A 24,851-nucleotide genomic window follows, 5' to 3' on the forward strand; every position below is an offset into this window, starting at 1 on the left:
TGTTAAGGCTGATATAGTCTGCCTGTTGAAACTTTTTGAAAAACACATCCTGCATTTACTGTACATGGGAACGAGTGTCTTGCTGATAATCAGAGTAATACCCTTAAACTGTATAAATATGGACAGACAGAGGAACTGTTCAAAAGTAAAGCCAAAGCAAGGAGAGCTCCCCCTGGTGGCTGGCTGCAGTATAGGTCCTGTTATACTATGCTATAATAGCAGGATGTGACATCATGGCAACCACTAGTCACCATGACAACCACTCTGTATTACCTATGTATAATGTATAACCCAACATTTCCTTGTAACTGGTGAGCACAGTTTTAATTAAACAACTGCAGAACGCAGTATTAATTAAACAAAAAGTCAAGACGGTGCTGCCCGTACCTCTGGGAAAATAGCGTCAGTTTAGCCAATGCAGGGAAGTGGAGACACGTTGCCCATATTTATACAGTCTATGCCCTAACCTCATGTAAATGAGGTCCAGCCAGCCAGACTAGAGGAAATTTTCATCTGTTTTAAGATTGGGTATCTCTGTTAGGACAGGGAAATATGAGCAACTAATTAACACATAAATGATTAGTCCAAATGTTTCTCTCACAGTGGATTAAATATATTCATCTCATCACACATGTTCACCTCACGTAGTCTTAACATCATTTGCGTTACAACGCAACGGGGGGGACTTCTTCTCCATTTATATTATATCTGGCAGATTCAATGCTCTGTACTGGGGAGAGCCACTTTGGACATGTAAAAAAAAAAAAAAAAAAAAAAAAACAAGTCAGGGGCATGTAAACTCGAACACTCATCAGATCTGATCATAATGATTTCAAACAGGTTGAAAAATTATTGTTCATGTAAATGTTACAAGTGGCCAGCGAATCAAAACCATTTGCAAATGTACACAAAGCTCATACTGATACCAAACCAAATCATCATTTTAAGCAGATTCTCTAAACCACATTAGATGTCACGCATAAAATGTTAGTTCTGTTCCTTCCTGGTACAGTGTATAGTAAGCAGCTTAAGTTTGTTTCTGAATCAATAAGTCAGTGACATCATCACCCAACATTTCAGCTGTTAACTGTCTGCTTTCAGTTTTTCTTCCAGAAAGGTTTAATTCAACTGAAGGTTTAACTGCAACGATGACACGAGGGAGGTAAATAATCAATACATTTTAACATAAGTCACAGAGCAGAAAACCAGCATGTCTGGCCTGTGAATAAATAAATAAATAAAAATACAGCTGGACGACAAAAAGCATTTACCCTCAAAGTCTTCACTAGATGAATGACTCATTTGCTCCCGTTTATCTCACTCTCAAATTTCAAATTACCACTTCCTGTAGGCTGAGAATGTTTCCCGCTAGTAACTACATCTGACACCACTTATTAAATTAAGCAAATAAGATTCAGAGTATCTCCATAGGAAGAAATGGATGTTCTCCTCCGTTCAGCTCTGCCCCCTTTACAACATTATACGAATTAAAAATTATGCATAATAGACTTGCTTCCTCAGGGTTTTAACTGATGGCAGTATTCCTATACACACATACACATTAGGTATAAAGTGGAAAGAAAGAAAGAAAGAAAGAAAGAAAAAAAGAAAGAAAGAAAGAAAGAAAGAGATGAACAAATATTTACAAGTATTAACAAATAACAGTTGCCTTTGGGAAAGTAACAGCTTGAGAACAACAGAAGCGACTGGCTGGACTGGGAACAGTGCCGGAGCATTCGTATCAGAAATGAGTAAAGGACGTTTTATTTGACTAGTCAGGGTGCAACAATAATTCGGAGAAAACCAGGCCCATACATACAGTGGAACTGTAACTTCTGTGAAACAGAGTTGTTAGCTGATGTGGCAGGGTTAAAAGGCTCTACACTAGACTCGCCTCCATGCAGAGAACAGTGCATGACAAAAAATGTGACATCACTGCTCATCTGATTATGCACGGAATATGTATGTTTAGATTTGTAACCAGAGTGTCACATGGGTGTTATTTATGTTAAATAAGATAAGCCAACGCTTCAAGTCACCGAAATGCTACCACACCAGAACTCTAATTGACATGCCAATCTCTCTGATGGATGAACACACTTGGTATTTGAAGACTTACTCCATTTATTATTTACCTGACTTTAGTTGAACATGAACTTGAACATGAACAACACCCATAAATTAGACGTGTCATATCATACATTCAAACATATCTGTATTACGGCTCCTGCACATGTTGTGCACTATAACAAACGACGCTGGTTGGGTTTTTATCGACACTGGAATCTAACGTCTGTCACTTTTTGCTAAAAGTAATTATGCATGATTTCAGCTGTCAGTTTAACACAAACTGGGAATGTAATGACTGAATCTTGGTTGTTTTGTTGAAGGCTGTTTTTTCTCCCTCTCTTAGATGCATGCTAAGTGGAATATGTGCCTTCCCATCACTGCACCCATGTCTGACTGTCTTCACTGTTAATTTTGTTTGAGGATGACATGTAACATTTAACAGCCATCTGGCACTGTAAGAATGTCATAACTCATTTTCTCTCTTGAAGTTCGAGGAACTTTGTTAGACTGCCAAAACTTACTGAAGTCATTTTTTTTCTCTCTAGTTGGAGCTCTGGTGAAGCAGCTAGCTGTTTGATGAATTATTGAAATGTGAAGTGTGACAAAACACTAGGACACCTTTGATTTATGACAACAGTCCTTACAGGTTTTTTTCTTTCTCCCCCCAAACAATAATCCCCTTGACTATGTGACTCAATAAGCTCAAAGCCTTCAGTAAGAGACAATCAGAGTCACCGGCAACCCATTCCAACCCCACCGCCTCCATTACTCTGTAGCATTTCATATTTTAATTAACTGAGTCAATGAAGGCATTCCTCTTGAGGGGGTTGTGTTAAGGTTGTGGTACAGAATGGATCCAAAAAGTAAGAGAGATGGGTAAAGAGAAAAAACAAAAAGATGTCTTCACAAAGTGGTTGGGAAGGCGGGGTGGGGGTTGTCAGGTGGGAGTGTGGTCTTAATCATTGATCCCAAGCAGGCAGCAGAATGAGAACAAAGGGCACTAAAATATTCATTAAAACCTGCTTGGAGCTTGTCGTGTGAGAGAGGAATAGAGAGTGTATGTGTGTGTGGGGGGGACGGGGGCGGCGGGGGCAGGGAAAGGAGTAATGAGAGGAGGTTAGCTTTTTAACATCTCATTACTGGAGTCCACTGACTCCCGCAGAGACAGGAAGATAGAGACCCTGTCACTGAGCTCTGTAATTTGAACCCAGATCATATCGTGCCCGGCGCTCCCAAGATGTCACCATGATGGGACCTCCTTCCTGGGCAAGGCTCATATCTCATGTTGCTGTGTAACCAAAGTCATCCTGCTCCCCGCCAGCCTGCAGCCAATGAAAGTGATTCGAATGGATTTGGCCTACTAGGAAATCAAATAAATAAACCTTGTGTCTTTGAAATGATAATAACAACCTTCCTGCACAGGGAGGGTGGTATTGTATTACCCTTTCCAAAAAACATGAGAAGCGTTTCAGGGCTGGTGAGCTTGAGGGAGTCATGCTGGGTAGATGCAATCAAACCAGCTCTCTTCCCCTGCACCCGCATTTGTGTGTGTTTTTATACAGCTACCTTTTTGAGGAACAGGTTGAGATGTATACCATTTGAGGGCATTCGCGCAAAGGGAGGATATTTTGGGGTGGTCCTCACTTCTTTACAAGGCTGCAGTTATGTTTAGGATTAGGGCTAGGGCTAGGGCTAGAGCTAGGGCTAGGGTTAGGGTTAGGGTTAAGCTAGGAAATGCATAATTTCAATGAATGCCCTGACAAAGATAGCCACACAAACTTGTGTGTGTTTTGGGAAACTGAAAAGGCTTATTTCCATGTGCATATGGCTAAATGTGAGAGAGCATGCATTGATGTACACCCAAGCACCCTGGCTGTTTGTGGGTGCCTGTGTGTGTGTGTGATGTTACTGGCCAACCGTTCACACCACTTGCTGTTTCCCTTTCATTCCCCTGCCTTCTATTCTGCTCCAGCTAGCTCCAGCCAGTCCAAATAGTAAAATAAATAAAAATATTAAAAAAAAAAAAAAGACAAACAAAAAAAAGACAAACAAAAAAAAAACATACAGGTTCCACAGAGCAGATCAATCCTCCCATTTTTCCCCCTGATAAATAAAACATCAGCAGCCAAAATGTTGACTTGGAGGGACTGTTAACAGGGCTTTTGGCTTTCTTTGGATGGGAGAACATTTTCTGTGAGGTCATAGATGCTGAATATTTGAAGAAGAAAGAAAAAAAACTTGAATTATGCTACTGCAATTGGAGAAAGGAACACTCAAAGGTATACTGATATTTCCTCAGAGTGAGAAATTAAAAAAAAAAAAAAAAAAAAAAAACAATAACAAGCCTCCACTGGTGGTTACACAATATTAAAATCTGGCTACTCCTTTGGATTGAATCATGCTGAGACAGACGCTTTGTGCCTCTTCAGAGCAGTGGGGAAGGAGCTTTTGAAGGAGAGTCAGTGAAATTACAAAAAGGTTCCCTTAATTTGCCTTCCTCTGCATCTGTGTCTCTTTTCCTCAAGGGCAAACGGTACATCTAACAAGGCTATGTGAGGACGCAGGTCACCGAATGGTTTCACTTGCATTTTGATTAAGTCGATGACTGCTGAGGGTTGAACGTTGCCACTTTGCACTTTTGCAGCCTCAAGTTACTGTTAGAAAAAAGGGAATGCTGAAAAGCTTTTCTCAGACTGCATGCTCCTCTGCCCGAAGTGTTACTTTCCATTGGGCCTGGAGGATAGGACAAGCTGCAGAGTTTATAGCTTTGGGGATTCCTCAAAAGAAGAACTACATTTGAGTCCATACATGCACTGTAACAGTACACTGCACTCTTGTCTAGTCACTTTAAGAGTAACCCTGTAATTTATTTTACAAGTCTCACAAAAGGCAGATAAAAAACAAAGGTAAATAAAAAGGCCAAAACCCTGAACAACATCTGGATGCTACACTTCCCATAATCAGAAGCTAAATATAATTTGTTTAAATTAATACCCATAGTTCCATTGCTGGTTTTGATCTAGTTATGTTGCTGGTAATATGCTCTCCACAAGGCACCGCCAAGTTCAATAGCAGTACAGTTGTAATGAATGGGTCATTTTCTTTGTACCAGCCTGTAAACATGTTTATTTCAGCTGGCTTTTAACATTAGGGTGTATAGGACTTAATGGAGAGCCAGCCTCATGTGACCATTCAAGGAACCATGTTTAGGTTTTTGGCACATACATCGACCTCATTTTTCAGCCCCTTTGGTGCTTTTTCCATCAGAAGATTGTCAGTAGACACCAGTCAACAAGTCAGGGGGTGATATACTGTATGTTATGTTGTACACTTCAGTGTCAGGTTGTGATTATTAAGACCATCACACAGAACTGCATAAGCTCATTAGGCAGGTGAAAAGGAATTTAAATGCTGAGTTTTCTCTAAATACTTGTAAATTTACTTGTAAAATGTGCAGCAACATATTATCTTAATCTCTTGATTACTTTGTGTCTACACCTAGTTTGGAATTTTAAGGTAGGGTCATTCAATTCTTGACCAGCTGCAATCTAGACTGGCACAGCCACACTCTGTGCTTATCACAATATGAGTCTAGTAACAAGTCATTTGAAGGCACATCTCAACCAATACAGAGAAAAGACTGCATGTGCATGCAACAGGACAGTCCTTCAAACAATTAAGCCATTTAGTGGTAAACCAAATCAACTCCAGTGTATGCTGCTGTCACTCATCTGTCCATCGCTGTAAAAACCACAGCCAACCAATTTGATTGGCCCAACAAATCTTTGCCAGAGCATAATAACTTCCCAAATGGAGCAGTTCCTGACCAACACAAAGAAATTGCCAACAGCTAATTTGGTCTGACTTCCGTACAAATCTAAACCTACCACAAATGGTTTTGGAGATTTGGATCTAAGTAGCAGGCATGATAAAGTGCTGTTGAACCCTACCATACCTAAAGACACCCATTGCTTGGTCATTGTCTATGTCTATCAAACCCAAAGCTATTATCTCCTGATCCTACTTCAGATTACTCACTTGCCCCTTAAAATAACTGAAACTTCTCCAGAGCTATGTTAGACATTTATATTTTTAGTGGGTCACACAGTTCTCTTCTTGACTTGTAAATTGACAATTACAGTTGGCAGAGTGCCCCTTTAACAGTTACTACGTTTAACAAGAAAGATTTTTCTGCATTACAGCAATATCTAATCTGATACTAAAAAAACCAGCAGCTGGTCTTTCATGCAGGGTGGCATTACATTTTACAATCATTTCTTTGGGGACAGATTTACTAAGCCTATCCCCACCGTAAACATGGCAGTAGCTGAAGAATTTATTACTTGTGTGTGTAAGTGCATGTAAAATAGCCCACTGTGCATGGGACTCACCATGGTAGCGGAGAAAATAGGTGACAAGTTTGTTGCAGATTAGAGGAGCGTTTAACATTGTGTGTCCACTTTATCTCCAAACATTATCTTTTTTTCTAAAGCTATTGAGTAGATTCGGGATTTAAGATGAAAGAGAAATAATCCAAAAAGGGAATTATAATCCCACACACAATGGTTCGACACGCATACACCACATTTGACCTGCACCACCATCGCTGGACTTCGCCGCTCTTCATGGTACTCCAGTTTTAAAAATGGTCATATATGTTGTTTCTGTAAACAGTACAGTATATATGGTTTGGGGAGTTAATGTAAATGGGCATACTCTGTGTTTTATGCACTGTGTGAGGATGTGTTGGATCTACTCTGCAGTTCCAGAGCCTGACCCACACATGCTCACTTTACAGACTTGTTTCTACAGTTTCATTACCATCCCTGGTTTATTAATAAATCTTGATGTAAGGCACTCTGCTAATTTAAAATCCCCAGAGCAACATCGGTGTGCAGATGAGATGCTCTCTTCCCGTTACTTATGTTCATTTTACATTCAAGCGCTCATCTGGTCCAATTAGATTTAATTTCAGCACACTGGCTCCTGGTCAGTTTTAATTCATTTGCTGCCATCTCTTATAATTAGGCCTTGCATTAACCACGCTTCCCAATCCCCCAATTGAGTCTTCCTTCTTCTTTCACCACCTCATCTGCAGAGGAAGCATTTGGATCTCTTCAAAGTGTGCCTCAGACCCCGCTCTTCATTCACAAGCACTTTCAGATGAGATCAGAGCATTTGAAATTTAGATTCTTGATGATCTTAACTTTTCTGCCTCACCCGTCCCTCCCTCTCTTCAGCGATAGAGGAGGATCCCTAAGTGGGTGAGTTGCCTCCGGGTGCGGAATCCATGCACAGCCCAAATTAAATTCCTGGGCCACAGATGACTGTACTGACCTTCTGACTTCCTGAGTCGAGTGGAAATGATTGCAGCGTTGTGGACAGTGATAATTAACCACCTTCGAAGTACTCTAATACCCACATCAAACCCTGTACAAGTTACGAAAGGGACACGACATCTGTTTGAAACTGTGAAGCTTAAAATATAAGCCTTCCAAAATAGGTGAAGGGAGTTTTTGTATTTTTTCCTCTGAGTATTTGCCCAAGATTAGGAGAAATTACTTGTGTTTTATAGAGGACAACCCCCGACAGAGGAAAGTTTTACCATCTCTATTCTCCATTTGATATGAAGGGAATTGACATAAAATCTACAATGAAATCCTTGCCCCATCATGAAATAACCTTTAGAGATACTGATTCAATCTGACATGCTTTTACAACCTGTGGAGACACATTTACTTCCTTATTATGTAGGAACTGTTTCCATTTTGCCAGTGGGTGATTTGAACCATATTCCTCCCTGAGAGAGTCTGAAAGGTTGATACATAGCACTTAGGAAAGTAACACCACTATCTGTACAGCAGAGCTCTATAAATAGTTGAAGCACAATATACTGCACCACTACCTGTCTAAATGAAGGCGAGGTTAAATATGAAAAAGCAGCTGTCCTTGAAGAAGTCATGTGAATAAATACCTTATTACTTGTGATGTAACTTTTCAATAAATATTAGAAGCGATACATAATTACATTTCCCACACATTTATTTTCTTCCTCTTTGCTTTCATATTTAATCAGTGTGAAATGTCAGGAACAGACATTTATGAAGGTGGCCATAGATGCAATAAAACAAAGGACATTAACGTTAGCTGATGCTCTGTCTAGCATGATAAAGAGACCTGAGCATCGTCCTGTGAGTTTTGTCTTATTGGAAGAGCTGCACGTACCGCTTTTGAATTCCAGTTTTCACATTTGTTTGATTATGTGGTAATCAGCACACAATGCAGTTTAAGAAAATAAAGGATTTCTACAGAAAACAGGCCCCCAATTATGTTTTTATTTATTTATTTTTTTTTGACTTTTTATATCTTATTGTGGTTTTTATTGGTGTTCATTAGAGGCCTGTTAGCTCATTGACTGTGCAGATCGGAGGTTGTAAATGTGTGCAGTCACAGGAAATGAAAAGTTTATTTGTTTTTTTGCTGTTGTTTTTAAGGGACACACCACCGACAAAATTGTTTTGGTGCTAATGTTACAGCAGTTTACATGTTAAATGCATTGTCACAATTGACGCGTGTGTGTGTGATTGCGTTGGCTTATATAGCGCTCTACAGGCGTGTTTGTAAAGGGTCTTTGCTCTAAATATTGTGCTGGGATCTTAGCATTCTATTGTAAAATACAGCAAACCTTTTCGGTCTGTTAGTGGGAGATTAAACTGATAAGATAAGCTTGGTGATTTTCTACATTTTGTTTAAAGCCAACAAATCCCTTGAAAAGCAAAGCAATGCATTTGCCCTCCTAAACAAGTTTTGTTTGCGCATCCAAAACCTGATTTAGCTTATTTGTCAAAGCCCAGCTGTTGTCCAAAATCTGTGAAAAACACATCAGCGAGCCTAACTGTTGCCCTGAGATTCTTCATCACAAACATTATGGCTTTAGCAGATCAGAAACAGCTGAATGGACAGATAATGACACTGATCACTTTCACAATCTGTGGGGAGTAGCTCAGTAGGCCACTGCATGTTGTCATGAACTGTAGAGCTTGAGCTGTAGACAATTATTTTATCCGTTTGGCATCGTCCTTGGCGAGTATAACACGGGGACATTCATCCTGATCTCTCCAGTCTTGAACCTCGTGCAGCACGTTTCAGAATGTGCCTTTCACTGCAGCATCTGTGCTCCGTCTTAGTTGGCAGGCTGCTCCGTTCGGGGTGCTAAATGACTCACTATCATTTGATGAGGTACCGTTAGTGGCAATGCTTCTCTCCCAACTGTGAAGTTAGTGTACTTAATTACAAACGGTTCCTTAATTACCCAGTGATTTTCATCTCAATTTGCTCTTGCATTCCCAAACAAAACAAGAACGTGGTGACGTTAAAGTTAATTATGTTTTTTTTTTTGTTTTGTTTTTTTTACCGTCATAAAACTGTCAAGTTGTCGGTTAAATAGTCAACCGGGCGACAGGGAACTGCTCTCTCTCGATCAGTTGGAGATGATTATGGAGGATCACATGGTTGATTAGTCAGACGCACACGCATGGCCAAATGTTACCCAGACACCAGCTCCTGATCAGACCCGTCGCCTGCAATGAGAGTGCTCAGACACTGATGTGAATTCTAACATGTGCGCAGTCTTGGTGGTTGGGGTAACACATGGGAGTTGATGCTTCTCCCTCCCACATTAAACCTTGTGCAGCACAAGCTTAAGATATTTATTTCACCAAGTCTGCGTCAACCTTGGTCTTATTCTATCATTCATATTGTACCACCCCATATTAATGGCACTCCTTGATGGCAGCGGACATCCCCAGCAGGATGCAGCCTGACACAGACACACACACAAAAACGCTTCAGAAACAACTCAAAAAACACATAAGGTGTTGACCTGACCTCCAAATTCACTAGATCCCAAACTGATCAATCCAGGCCCCTCAACCCATAGACCCCAACTAAGTCAGGTAGTCACAACTGTTTTGGTGGCGCAAGGGAGATCTACACAATATTAGGAATGACTCATAATGTTATGCCTGATCGGTGTTTTTGAGCTCATATTTTAATCTACTTTTTTAGTATTTGTTTGTTTGCTGGTAGTCGTCATTTCTTTTGTTGTACATATCCAGCATTGACTATATAATGATATGTATTTATACATAAAACTGTACAAAATGCATACAGTCCATGGGACATTGCTTTAGCAATTGTCAAACTTTGGAGACAAACATCTGGACTGTCAAATGTCAAAAATAAATAAATAATTTCAGGTGATCAATAGACTAATAGAAATTAGACAAACCTGTGGTGGAGTATAAATACTCAATTAATAAAAAGCAGCATGGACAAGAACAGAGAGACGAGGGACAATAAGAAGAATGACAAAACAACTTTTTGTAAAAAAAAAAAAAAAAAAATTAAAGTAAAATAAGAATAATTGTGACCCAAATCAGGTGGGTCTACCAAACTATCCTGGGAGAAAGTGACTGGTGGAAATAATCCCTGGAGTTGTTTATTTATCCCAATTGTGGGATCCGCATAAATCTTGCACATTTCTGCCGACCATCATCGGATCCACATTTTTCGGTGACTGGAACCCCCGACATAGTATCGGGAGTATCCGGCACTTCTAGATGGCGTAAATAGATGTTTTTTCGTTTGGGCTGCGAGATCAGTTTGTGGTTGAACAACAAGAGTTTAATATATTTTTCACAACATGTTTGTAACTTTAATTTTCCTAAAAACACAAAATATACGATGACAGCAAATTATTCATGAAAAAATAAAGTAATAAAGTAAAACAAATGTGGTGTTTCATCAGATGTTATCCCTTGTTGGGTGGCTAGGATACATTACATACATAGGATACATATTGTTGCTTCGCCACTACGATGAGCTAAAAAGGATTACGGACTGTATGTTTGTATACGCAGTGTTTTGTCGGTGCGCATGCGGCGCCTTTTTATTATTATTATTTTGGCAGAGGTCTGTAGCAGAAACAGCACCACACATAGGCCTGGGATCTGTACTACAGCCTTTAACTAGATGTGGTTTTGCAATGGATTTACGGAGAAATTCTTGAAATGACGTCAAGGATAACCGGAGGGAAAAAGATCATTCTGGTGCGTATGGACGTGGCCTAAATAGATCTTTAAGTATGTTGATTATGATGTGGTTTACTTACACCTAATTTAATTCCTGGAACTTGAATTTAAACTAGTTGTGTTTTCCTTTTGTATCTGCGGTAGCACAAGCACAGAGCTAACCAGGTTAATTATTTGTTATTAGTTCCTTACATCTTAAAATGACAGGTTGATGATATAATTTATTCCCCTATCTGGTTTCCAACTATAGTTTTGATAAAGCCCATGTTACCATGCGACATTTTGTCAAAAAGCCACCAGTTTATTTCAGTTCCAGGATTCACATTAATAAGTGGTCTCCATGAGACCTCTGGCATTGAGAAGCCTCACTATGAGACTTCAGGATGAATTTACATCCACTGTACCTGAGAAGTAATTATTACAGAACCCATCTAAAAGCTTTACACCTTGAACTTACACTGAATGAATTTTCTCCATATTTAAACCACAGCGTACAAGTGAATGGTCTTTTCTTCACTGTGCGCATATAACTGTCTTTGACAAAATGTTTGACATTTGCCACCTCAGACTTATACATCCAAAGCACGTTGAGTGAAACAGTTCTACCATGGATGATATCAGGACTGTGGGTAAGGGGGAAAAAAAAAAGGGAAGAAGCTTGAAACATCCCTTAACTGTCTCCCTGCTGAGACATAAACAGCAGCAACAGGAACAACGCTTCACATGCTCCATTTCGCCAACAAGCTTGTGTGTTTACCTGAACGTGGCCTTGAGGATCTGTCCGGGGGTGCTCTCTTTGGTGTGGTTGTTGTACCCGTAGAAAAGGTCTCCAAACACAGTCTGGTTGGCAGGGATGTCCGCTGCTTCCCCGCAGTCGATCCCCTCGGTGCAGGGCTCCGACAGCGGAAGGCACGACCGCCCATCAGGACCACGCTTATAGTCGTCGATGCACCTAGGGCAACATTTGAGTCATTTAACTGATTCAATATTTCCTTCTCTTCAGCCTTCCCTCCTCTGCACTGTGAAGTTAGTTTTTCTTAATTGCTTACGGGTTCTTAATTGTGCAATCATTTCCAGTCTTGTTTTGCTGTGCCTGAATTCTCTTACTGCAGTTATGATGCGGAGAACAAAACAGGAACATTGCTCTTACTAAAGGCAATTATGTTTATACGTCTGTCAATGTTAAAACCGTTAAGCTGTCAGTTAAAAATCCGCCAGACGACGGGGAGCTGCTCCCTCTTCACGGGTTTAAAATGACTATGGACGAGCACGTAGCCGATAAAAGGATCAATAAGATGCTCACTGATCTGCACGGCCAAATGTTATTTGGACTTGGCTCCTGATCAGATCTGGCGACTGCAATGAGAGAGCTCAGACACTGATGTGAATTCTAACATGGTGTACAGCATGTGCAAAGAGAGGGGGATTATGGCCTGAACAGAGGTGAGCTGAAAATGAGTAATGGTTACATTTTTACACATTTTAAATTATTTTTAAATGATTTTAAATTATTTATTTTTTTATAGCTCAAAGTCTCAGAGTCTGAATCTTTCGGAGCCAGCACTGAGGTAACGTGGCAAAGCACTGAGGTAACGTGGCAAAGAGAAAGAGGGGGGCATGGACATGAGGGCACACAGCTAATAATATGCTATACAACAAATGCCAAACAAACAAATGCAACCATACCAAGAGAGAAGACATTAGAGGATAGGTGCTTAATGGGAGCGAGAAGAAAGTAGAGAACAGGTGCTCAGTCCATCATGGGACGTCCCCCAGCATCCTACAGCTACAGCAACATAACTAAGGGATGATTCAGGGCCTGATGATTCAGCTCTACCTATAAGCTTTATCAAAACATGAAAGTTTTAGGGTTAATCTTAAAAGAGTTGACAGTGTCCGCCTGCTGAACTCAAACTGGGAGCTGTTTGCACAGGAGAAGGGCCTGACAGCCGAAGACTTTACCTCCGAATCTCTTTTATGAAATGTCTAGGAACTACAAGTAAGAGTACTCTCAGAGAGCAGTCCACAAATCATTACCATACTTCCGATAGCAGATAATTATTTGATAGACATGGGCAATCTGAACATTATCACAAGCAGGCTGTCAGGAATACTTGACTGAACATTTATTCAGATGTCAAATGCTACATTTTTTCATCTGGGTTCAAAGTATGTTTAACTCAGTCCTCACAACTCACAATGGAATCCACTAAATCATTTCTACTCGACTGACACAAAATCCTCCATTTCGGAAAAGGGGTTAGAATGCAAACACAGAGTCCTCTCAAGGCTCCTTCATATTGATGATGTTTTGACATCTCGGCTAACAACAGGCTCCATGAAACGTATCAAAGGAGAGAAGTAAGGCACGGGCGGGGTGCAGAGAGAAAGATAATCTGTCAGGGATTTACACGAGGAGAAGCTCTCTTTTGGATGGCAAATGTCGCGGAGCTAATGTCAGCAGTTGATTAGCCACATCTGAACTACAGCAAGAGACAACAGCCTAATGCGGTTGTAGGGAATGAAATGAGGGAACAGTTTGTATCAGCAGCTTATGTAAATCTGACATGAAACACTGTTCCTGCAACGCCATGTTTAATGTAAAGATGACAACAGCTTGTTGTGTTTACATCAGAAACTGCGGTTTGTAGGAGCCGGTGTTGTATCACAAGGAAGAAGATTAGAATTGATGTTTTGTCTTGTTCACTTACATTTCCTGTCAAACAGAAAAAGTGGACCGTGGCATCTTTGCACATTCAGTGCACAGGCGCACATGCTGGTGACATCAATATGTAACTAGTGAGCAGCAGGAGGGGTGTCACTGAAAACACTGGACCACTAAATGACAATATATTTGTTTCGTTACATCATTTTTGGCAACGTCAGCGAGGGCGCCACAAGTCGCGAACCCAGGCCTTTACAAAAATGTCCACTTAAGAGGTTGTGAATACCACAAGACGACTCCATTCATGTGTGAAATGTGAATATCGCCATTCAAAGGCTGCAACTGCACCAAGAGGAAAAGCACAGGGGTTAAAAAAAATAAGAAAGAAAAAAGATCATTGTAGGTAGGTGAATTGATTTTTTTTTTTTTCAATTTCAGGGTACTAATAATGCATGTGTATTATCATTATTAGGTCTGTAAAAAAAAATGTAAATTTGTAGCTGTCAGGATGAGTCAGATAACGTGCCCTTTGGATTTCATTATGGAAATTATTATGGAATATGTTCTAGCGGAAGGATAAAATTAAAATAGCCTGCACTTTGCTATGAACAAATTCAACTCCACTGCACTCAGATAACTATGTAACTGTGACTCTTCTGTCCATCACTGTAAGACCAACTTTCCGCCACAAACAAATTGTGAGCAGGGAAGTGAATATAACTTCCTGCTTCATGTTACATGTTTACACGACAAGGCAGATCCTTTTTTAGCATTGTTCCATATTAACTTAACTTAATTAACTTAATAGATTAACTGATGTTATGACTGACCCAGCATCACTAAGGGCAATCTGTTGATAATATAATTATTCTATTACTACTTATAAGACAGATGTGAAATAAACTTTACGAGTCACAAAATCATGTCCCTGACAAATACTCTCCATAGTATAATGAAATAAATAAAGGTAAAACTAATACAGAAACTAAACTGAAGCTGAATAGAAAAGTTTAAAACCAAATGAAAATAAAATCGAATGAAACATTAGAAAGGAAAAAAACTATAATGAATAAACTATAAGTAAGTCAGATAAGACGTTGTGGCCCTGCCTATACTGGCCTCTAACTTTACCAACAAATCAAAGATTGTCTTCCAAACATACACTTGATTGCTGTCAGTGCAGGCTCGTCATCTTTCTTTATTTTCACACCCACACACAGATGTTGCTGGCATGCTTTCCCCAAGGTAGCTGCTAGCATTTTCACAAAATGAAATTCAATTGTCAGGAACAACAAGGTCAGTAAAATCCAAAGTCCAATGTTGAAGCAACAGAAACAGAAGTAGTTACAGGTGCAGAGAAGGAAGGGCTGCCACAGACAGGAGTCCGGATTCTGTGGGGGAATTCTTTGATGAATTCAAATAAAATAAATATAACGACGAATGAAAATAAAATATAACTTCAAGCACAGGCGAATAGTTTTAACATCTTCCCATCATCACAACCCACTGTGCCTCATGAAAGATGAAGTTTAACCAGTGCATGTCCAAGAAAGTAACTGCAGTAAATCAGATGTTTAACCTTGGCAAGTTCATGACGCAGCCATCCATTTACACCATGCAGTATGCTAAAACTAATACTGACAGACACATCCTGTGGCAGAGCATGCGACTGCTCATTGTGCTCAGTCTGTCCGTGCACATACTGCAGCAGTAATGGCATCCGAACATAAACAAAAAAATGAAACAAAAAGCCATTCAGAGACTGAAAACAGTAACGATGTAAACACTGCAACAATGCCCCAAACATAGCCACCACAAATGACCTGCAGTTATGCGGGGGCAAACTTGCATTTATTCATTTCTGAAAAGATGCCCGTTAAAGTTTTTCCAATCAATACAGGTTTCTTTTTACGCTTCTGCACAAAACATTCAGTGTCAATGTCAAGACCGCTGAAGCAAAGACAAACAAAAGTTTTGAGAGAAGTTTCTTTTTTCCTTTAACTCAGATTTGACACACTGTTGTGACCTTTGTTCATTTGAAAAGAAACCCGGCATCATCGTGCTGCGGTGTGAGATATGATAAGTCAATATGTTACTCCAACAGCGTCCTCCATCATGATCTAATTCTCTTCCACATCCTGTTAATCTAAGGGACAGTGTACAATTTGCTGCCACAGTGCAGAGGGACAGACTCGCTGTCAGTTATCCTCCATGAAGGAAACACTAGCCCTTCACACCCACTCATTTGTTCCAAAACAATGTCCTCCAAGATATCATACCTGTCACTTAAAACCACTGCATTTCTCCTGGATGCCCCTACTCTCCTAAGGGTGTCTAATCATCTGTTTGTTGTGCCAAGATCAGAATGATGCTGTTGCACTATCTATTTGGATGTACAGTATAGTTCCTGTCCAACTTTAGCTGGTTCTATTCTAACCAAGCATTTTCTATACAAAAAGAACGCTGGTTAACTCAAACTTATTTAATTACAGGGAAAAGTCTCTTTTAAAATGAACGACTGGAATACTTTGTGGTCAAACTCATTAAAAATGAAAGAATTCCAATCTACTGCAAAACCTAGTGACAACCTAGAGACATTATCTACTCAACAAGCACTAATACTGTTCTCTTGTTTGGATGAGGTTTACATGTCTAATATATTCGGGGTCACGCGATACAAATACAAGTATCAGTGGTTGATTTTTTTTTCTTGTTTCCATATTCTTCAAACCACTCTTTGAACCACCTGTCAGGCATCTTCACCAATCATCGTTTGAAGACTTTTGTATTGGACAAACTGAGATACTTTTTGTAATTCCAAAAGCATGAACGAATGGGTATACACTGTAACTGCAAAGAAGTCAATAAGCAAAAAATAAAGCCTTAAATTCCAGACCAGACCATTTTCCAAATGTCTTGACAACTTTGGCAAGTGATTTGCAGCCACTTAGTTTGCAGAACCAAGTGGTGATTGCATTAATACTGTTGACTGGGAACCCAGAAAAGCTTCCCTGTCCACAATGTGTTTTTTATGTGCCAGATATTTGGTCTGGGGACACTCTGTTAGGACCTGATTATGCCCTGACAAATATCTGCTGGGCCAGTCAATATAATCTAGATGAGATTTAGCGACATAGTCGTGTATTTTATCTGAGTGCCATGGATTGAAATTTGTTCACAATAAAATGGCTCTCCCTCGGACTTAGGGGTATTTTCTTCCTCTCTTTCTACTCTTTATGGATTGAAACACACTCCCCAATGAAATCCAAATAACGTGTTACCAGACATATATAAGAGTCTAATAATAATCAAGTTAATAGTAATATAGAGATTGATGTTTAGTTGTGTTACCATATCTGACTGCAAACCTGCAAATAGTACTGAGATTGAGTGTGTCAGGGTACTGTGATATAATAATTAAAAGTCTGAAACCACTGAGAGGGTTTTTTTCTTACCCACAGAACATCTGGATGTTGTAGAGAGTTGGGTCTTCCTCTAGGGGGGCCAGCTGCTGGAGACACAGCTGCTCACATCCTCCATTGAAACCGTCAGAGCAGTCGATGCCGATGTGGTGGTCGTAGCACCCAGTCCCATCCTTCATAGGGCTCAGCCCTGGAGGGCACTGAGGAAGGAACAGAGTTTTTTTTTTTTTTTTAAACGACTGAATAAAGCAATTACTAATTTTTACTTCCTCCAGGGACACTTTTTGGATCTGTCTAAATGGCGAGAAGCTGCCACATTAACACTAATCCCAGGTGGGACAGGTAAACAGACCCTGTAACATCTGTGAAACAGAAAGCAAACAGTCAGATTTCTGCTTCCATTAGTGCAGCCTGTGTGAGCACTGAGCCTTGTTTGTAAAGCTACACGAGACAAGATGTTTCATAGAAAAATGTCATATTATCAGCCTTAAGGACAAATGGATGCAGGAGGAGAAATGTCTGCACCACAAAACATGTCTGTAATTTGTGAAATAATCGGTCAACCAACTGATGAACCCAATATTAAACCAACAACAAATATATGATCAGTGCAATACATTTGAAATTTAAAGATGTGCTGTTTGTTTTTTGGTGAGGAAGGTTCTTGGTTAAACTGTGATTTTTATTTTTTTTTTTATTTTATTTTTTATACTTTATAGCCTATATGAGGAAATCTGTTATAAAAAGATAGAACATGCCCAGGACTGAGTCCTCTGACAATGTTTGTGCCAAAGCCTCCAGCAGTGTGTAATTTCTACAGAGAAAGCTGGACTTGTATTTAGGGACACCTCAGCAGCGGTGGAATGTTGTATTCTTTTTAGTTTGTTATATTTTGACATGTGTAGGAACAGATTGGAGCCCGAGAGGGGGATCTGACTCATTATTAACCACTGATGAAGTATGATGAAGTAATTAAAAGCAATCCCTCAAGGTTCAGTTTGTTAGTTTTGAACTGTAAAAACAGCTTGAACAGTGCCAACAACCATAAAAGTAAAACCCAATAAAGCCTTAAGCCTTAAAAGTGTGAGGAAGAACAACTGTATACGCCTTATTGTGGACGAAACACTGGGGAATCAGAACGACCTCATGAAGGACGAAGAGCAACATCCAGGAACCCAGGGACAAGCTCTAACATTAGGTGGAAGAGAAGGCATGATTTGAAATAAAGGCCATCAAACATTCTATCAAAGACTTTATAGGTACTTACACGGCACGGCCAAAAAAGAAAAAAAGTCACCACCTGGATTTAACCAAGCAAATAGGTATGAGCCTCCAGTTACTGCATGGGTGATTATCTTTCAGCTGGCAACAACTTCTTTAACCCCAATGAGTAGCTTCTCATTTCTTAAACAACCAAGACACATCATGTGGTGGTGGAAAAGATATTAGTTTGTTTGAGAAAATTTCAAATCATTGGCTGCATCAAGAAGAGAAAACATCTAAGGAGATTGAAGCAGAAACTATTAAAATTGGGTTGAGAACTGTCAAAAGCATTATTAAAAACGGGAAGGATAGCAGGGAACCATCGTGATGGACGCATCAGGGTAAGGAGTGAGGCAGATGACACCAGCCTAGTGTCTACTGAACAAGCCTGCGGGGGCCGTGCTATGATCTAGGGTCTCTAAGTTCAGCAACATTATGTCCAAAGAATGATGTCAGCCGAATACCTGAATATACTGAATGACCAGGTTATTCCTTCAATGGATTTTTTTTCTTCCCTGATGGCATGGACATGTTCTAAGATGACAATGCCAGGATTCATGGTGCTCAAATACTGAAAGAGTGGTTCAGGGAGAATGAGTCATCATATTTACATATGGACTGGCCACCACAGTTTCCAGGCCTGAACCCCACTGAGAATCTTTGGGATGTGCTGGAGAAAGTTTTGTGCAGCGGTCAGACTCTCTCATCACCAATACAAGATCTTGGTGAAAAATGAATGTGACGCTGGATAGAAAGAAATCTTGTGATCATTGTAGAAGCTTATTATCGAAACAACACAGGGAATCCTGCTGTAATCAAAGTTAAAGGAGGTCTAACGAAATATTTGAGTGTTGGCCATGAAGTGTATAAGGGCTGCAAATTAATATGAATACATTATTGTAATGCGCAACAATAATGTGGTCTCAATAAAACATGAGCAATTTTACAGTCATGTTGAGGGAATTTCATATGTTTCTCTTTGAATAAAATGTAAGAATAGGGCCTAATAATTCATGTGTATTTTAAAGGAAAGTTTCAGACCTGCTTCACATTCATCTGCTCTTACATCTGTCATATCAACCACCAGGTCTTGGGAAAATCATACAAATTGCATTCTGAATGGTTTCTACTTTGCATTCTCCTTTTCACTACTGACTTCCCCTCAGCCATAATCAGACAAATGTCAGTCCTGCTTTACATTCCTGGCACTTCCATATCTATACTTGATATTTTTGTGACTGTGACTGTACTTGCAGTGCCTTGATGTAAATCCATTTTTTTTCAATTGAAAAAATGCTAATATCATGCTTACTGTTTGACAGGAGGTTTCCTGCATTGACCAGCTTGTGAACATTCAAAATTTGACTGCTGGGAATGAGAGATTTGCAAGAATTTGATTGTAAATAATTATTGTAAATGTACTTCAGGATGGTTCTAGATAGACAGGAAAGAGATCAGAGAATTGATTACAAGTTGGTTTGCTTGTTTTAGCCTTGTATTTCCTTGTATCACATGGGGCATTATCTTCTGGGAAAGTGGAACAGTTTGTGGTGACTTAGGATGCTTTCACACCTAGGTTGTTTTTCCAAAAACCGGTAGCATACATCCGTCAGGCTGGGTTTGTGCTGGTGTGAACAGAGCAACTGCACTCAGCTACGGAACAAATAAATCGAGCTGAGACTGGTTGGGAGGGCTGTCTGCAGTGTGAACCCACAGTGTGAACTCGCAGGCCAACATGACAACTAGCAGTTTACCTGATGTGCCTTTGGAAGACTGTGCACTCATCAGTGTGCACTGCTGCATACCTGATGGAGGTGTCAGACAGCAGCAGTGCACCTTCCTATCGTACATACACAAATATTGTATTCAGGCACAATGGCAGGTAATACTGCACTAACAGAATAGATGCTGTTCATAGACAGAACAGTGGAATATTAACCCTGTGACATATGCACACTCTCTGCTTCACGTTCCATTTTCAAAGTGATTTATTCCTGATTTCCTAAAATCCAATAAACATGAACCAAATCAAGGCTAAATGCTTCTATCATGAATCAGAATATAGAATAGAAAGCAACCTAATTCACTAATCCCCAACCATGCCATTGTCATCACTGGAGCTGCTACGGATAAACATCGAATGAGTTAAAAAACAACTGCCATTGCATGCAGTTTATCAACTACAAACTGATATCGTGGGATACATTAAAGGATTATCATATCTTATCTTAGTATCAAGAAATAGTAAACCATGTGCATTGTCGAATAATGTGCCAATGAAAAAAACAGAGCATTAGTCACTACATTCAGCAACATTAGGTAAGTTCTTGACTTTATAAACTATACTAAGCTCTCACAATGGGAGTTTAATGTTCAGCTTGTGTTATTACAAAGGAAATTCTATGCACCGCACTCCCACTCCTTTATTTACTGTGGCATGAAATAAGAACAGTGATGAAATGGCAGACAACCAGTCATCATCCATAATGAAAGCCCTTTTTAAAGGATTCTTGTTTGCGAAAGAGATGAGGCAATACCAGCGTTTTAAATATCAAGTCAAACACAGTCCTGAGATGACGGTTTTCATATTTGATCAGTGAAATACGATCGGCTAGTTTAGCAGATAAACTTCAAGAAATGAATCATAAAAAGTCCCAAGCTAAGAAGTTTCTCACAGAGCCGTGGACAACTTCTTAATTGAAATGCAGTCTGTGCTGAGACGAATTTACAAAAGAGTTGTGAGACCTGACTTCACCCCGGTTTCCTCCTGCTACAGCCTCGTTCAGTATTTCCCAAGCAATTTTTTTCCAGAGACCTGTCAAGTCGAATTCACGTTCCGTTTTCTGTCAGCTATTACTTCAAAGGAAACTTTGATGGAGTGCATTTTAACAAGACACCCCTGCAATCACAACAGTGACTAAGCAGTTGGTTTCCGCTAAGCACAGAAGGACCGGTGCAGGCTTATTTTATTACGTAGGCCTGCTGTATTCATTACAGGGTCCAGGTGGCTCATTTGGCTAATAAAGCTTGCATGTCTGTTGTGGATTCCAGTCTACTTTACATTTTTGTGGGAGTATAATATATATTTTTCAGTAAACATGTGGTGCACGACGCAATTAAAAAGTAAAGACAAGTTTCAGCAACCTTACAACCGCATTTAAGGACATGACTTTTTGAGATCTCAAAGAACCAACGGAGGAATACCATATTCTCTACTAGTTAAAATGGATGAGAGCTGGTGCTTTATGTACAGTAATTGCACAAGGGAGAGTGCAATGTGCAATTTTAGTTGTTTTGTTCCTGGATGATTCAAGCTGCACATTCAGTTCAGGCAGAGCCCACGGGTAGCACTTGCCTTTGCTGATTTATTTCGTCTGCTTCGTTCAGCTTAGTCATCATCTGCTTGGCTACCAGCTGATTAACAGCAGACAGTCACTCACAGACATACAGGTGCAGAGCACGCCTGTTGTAATCCCACACGTAGGACATTTACAGTTAGGTCACACCACATTTCCATTCTACAAATATTTAGTTTTATTCCACCAATCAAATTGAAGCAACTTCCTAAAAACAATGAATAAAGTTATGTCACATTTGATTTTGCATCAACAGTAAATGTTGAAAGTCAGCAGTTGGTCTCAATAAATTAGCATTTCTCCTTAAATCTAGAGAAACACACTGCTTCCAAGTCAGCAGACATACTCGGGTATATACTGTATAGCCTAATTCTGATTTCATTAAGGCTCTCTGGTAGACATTTTGAGTCCTTCATGCACATCAGCGCTGATGTTACAAACGACACATGAAGCCAGATAAATGTAAGCATCCAACAACACAATCAGAGTCACGTGTGGTCGACAAATTTAACATTAAATTTAGCACTAGTGTATGACTACGCAGCCATCGCCACATTAAGCCCGCCCAAATGATTCGATTGATTCAGTAGGTCTTTGTGGAGCATAATCAGTTCCAGTCTGACTAGCTTCGACTTTCTCCAACAGAAAATCTATGTGCGGAGGAAATAGGCCTGGCTTCCACGCTAAACATTCTGACAAAAATGAGTGACAACTATGAGTCTGTCCTCTACAGTTCTACTACTGTGTAGCATGTTAATAGCTGTGTGTCCCTCTCTCCATCTCATGTATTTCTGTCACAATAATGCTTTAGTCCAGGGGTGGCCAACCAGGCAGAGACCAAGACCACATTTTTTACTGTGTTACGGCAAAGAGCCACATCATACACATGGGCACACATGAACATCACCCCATCCCTTCCTCACACACACACACACAGATACCTTTGCTCAGCCAGATTTATTGTAAATCTCACACACCAACATGATAATGACAGAAATTGACTCCTACAGTACAAAGAGAGGCTTGTCATTTCCAACAATGAACACTGTGTGCACTGTCTCACACAGACAAAGTCCACAAACAAAAATATTATTATTTACAATAGCTTTTTTCTTTTACTATGCATGTTACTTACTACTTACTTAGTGAGCTGAAGTGGTGCTGAAGATTTGAAGCTTTGAAATGCGCTAATGACACCTGACATAAGGCAGAATGGCTTGCTACTCAACAAAAAAATCTAAACTCTCCCAATTTGTTAAAAATCTCCTGTGTTCATCTTCATGTTTTTGTCTGCTTTAGTCAGATGTATGTATCTATGTCAGATGTATGTTTATCTCATTTCTCCTCTCTCTCTTTTTACGTCTCCACCTGGAAGACCTTGATGGGTCTGCCCATATAAGCTGGGTTCTGCTCAAGGTTTCTTCCCGTTAAAAGGAAGCTACCATTGCCTTTGTGCAATTTCTATTCTTATTTGCACTATATGAATAAAACTGAAATTGAACTGATCGACCAATATGTAATTTGAGAGCCTGAAATACCGTCAGTTCTGTTTGTAGGTCCCTCAAGTGGCAAGTACAAAACATGAAATAAAAGTCTAAAAAGAAAAAAAACTATGAAGTCCTTACCATTCTTATTCCTACCATTTAGAGTCTTTGCAGTTTTCCACCCTGAAGCCCTTAACCTGTGGTGTCAGTCAATCCTGTAACCACCAAGTAATGTTTGGTGAAGGTTGGGATTGAACCATGGGAAGTAAATGACAAAATAAAGAACAGGAATGCAGGTGGATGTGGAGATCAAATGACTGGAAAAGGAGTGGACACCTTAGGAGTATATCATGATGAAATGAAGTAAGATAAAGGGGTTTTAGATCGATTCTTTAGGTTTATACTGATAATGGGGTCTTACTTTATTAGAATTTATGTAAACTTACATAACTGCTTTAAAATATACTTCATGTGTGGATTAAAGAAGTGGAAACAAAACATACTACCGATTGTTATGAAATTGCTAATTTATATCCCCAGTATTAGGGCACTCCACACTAACACTGGTTGAGTGGATTATGAAGCCTCATTTTCTCACAAAAAATATTGTTGGTATTTCTGTAATAGAAGAAAGTGAATACCCCACATATAAATCCTCACTTTATTCAAATTTGTTAAATTAATTTCACTGATGATTTTTAATCACGAAGAGCTGTGACTGACATCCATTCGTACTAGCACATGTAGAGAATGGGCCCATATGCTGAACGACCTGGTCTTCCTCCCCGAATAAACCCATATTGATTTTGTCGCCCTGAGAGAGACCATTGTGACAAATGATTTATTACTTGTAATGCACCGAGCATATGAGACATCGAATCTCCTAGCACATCTGTGGCACAGAGTCTTTTAATCACCAAGACTCACTGCAGTCAATGGACGTGTGAACATGTGGTGCAGACTGAGAGGAATTTGTATTGACGAGTTGCTGCACTGAAGCTTGCCAACCACAGATAGCTCTGGTTATTGACTGCCATAATAGGCTTCCGACATGTCGGTATAGTGATAACTCTGGGCTGTTGTCCAGCTATCCGAAGGATAATAATCATTAAGAATGCATGCCTGCGGGAGCCTTTGTCTGTGGGTTGTTATCACTTGAGATTTCCACAAATCTGGTCTATAATCCTTAGTAAACCATTGATAATCCTCTGTGTAAAACCACTCCCCATGTGAACAGTCCTCAAATCCTTCAAAATTTTATCTGATTAATAACTTGTCTTAGTTGTTTTGTTTGGAAAGAGCCTGTGGCGAGGAGAGACAGAACATTTTTAATGATTTACCATGACTGGCATACTAAGGAAATAATCCAGATTAATAGTTCTTAATCAAAGCCTTAAGATCATAAAGTGCTGTGGTTTCTGACATTTGCCTTCTAGGTGATTAATTATTTAAACAAAACAAAACAAAAAGAAAACATAAACACTGCACATTTTTATCTT

The 24,851-nt window shown here is 39.7% G+C and overlaps 1 protein-coding gene across 5 annotated transcripts in view; it reads right to left on the minus strand.

Moving 5' to 3' along the window:
- Positions 1–24,851, minus strand: part of astn1 (astrotactin 1) — a 401,467-nt gene that overhangs the window by 197,677 nt on the left and 178,939 nt on the right. For all 5 annotated transcript variants that reach the window (XM_047589220.1, XM_047589219.1, XM_047589218.1 and 2 more), the window contains 2 exons: positions 17,283–17,449; positions 11,920–12,114 (listed from right to left, as the gene is read on the minus strand). In XM_047589220.1, the coding sequence (XP_047445176.1) occupies positions 11,920–12,114; positions 17,283–17,449 (362 nt within the window). The remainder of the gene's footprint in view (positions 1–11,919; positions 12,115–17,282; positions 17,450–24,851) is intronic.

This window comes from Mugil cephalus, chromosome 7 (genome assembly GCF_022458985.1).
Source record: "Mugil cephalus isolate CIBA_MC_2020 chromosome 7, CIBA_Mcephalus_1.1, whole genome shotgun sequence".
NCBI classification, from domain to species: domain Eukaryota; kingdom Metazoa; phylum Chordata; class Actinopteri; order Mugiliformes; family Mugilidae; genus Mugil; species Mugil cephalus.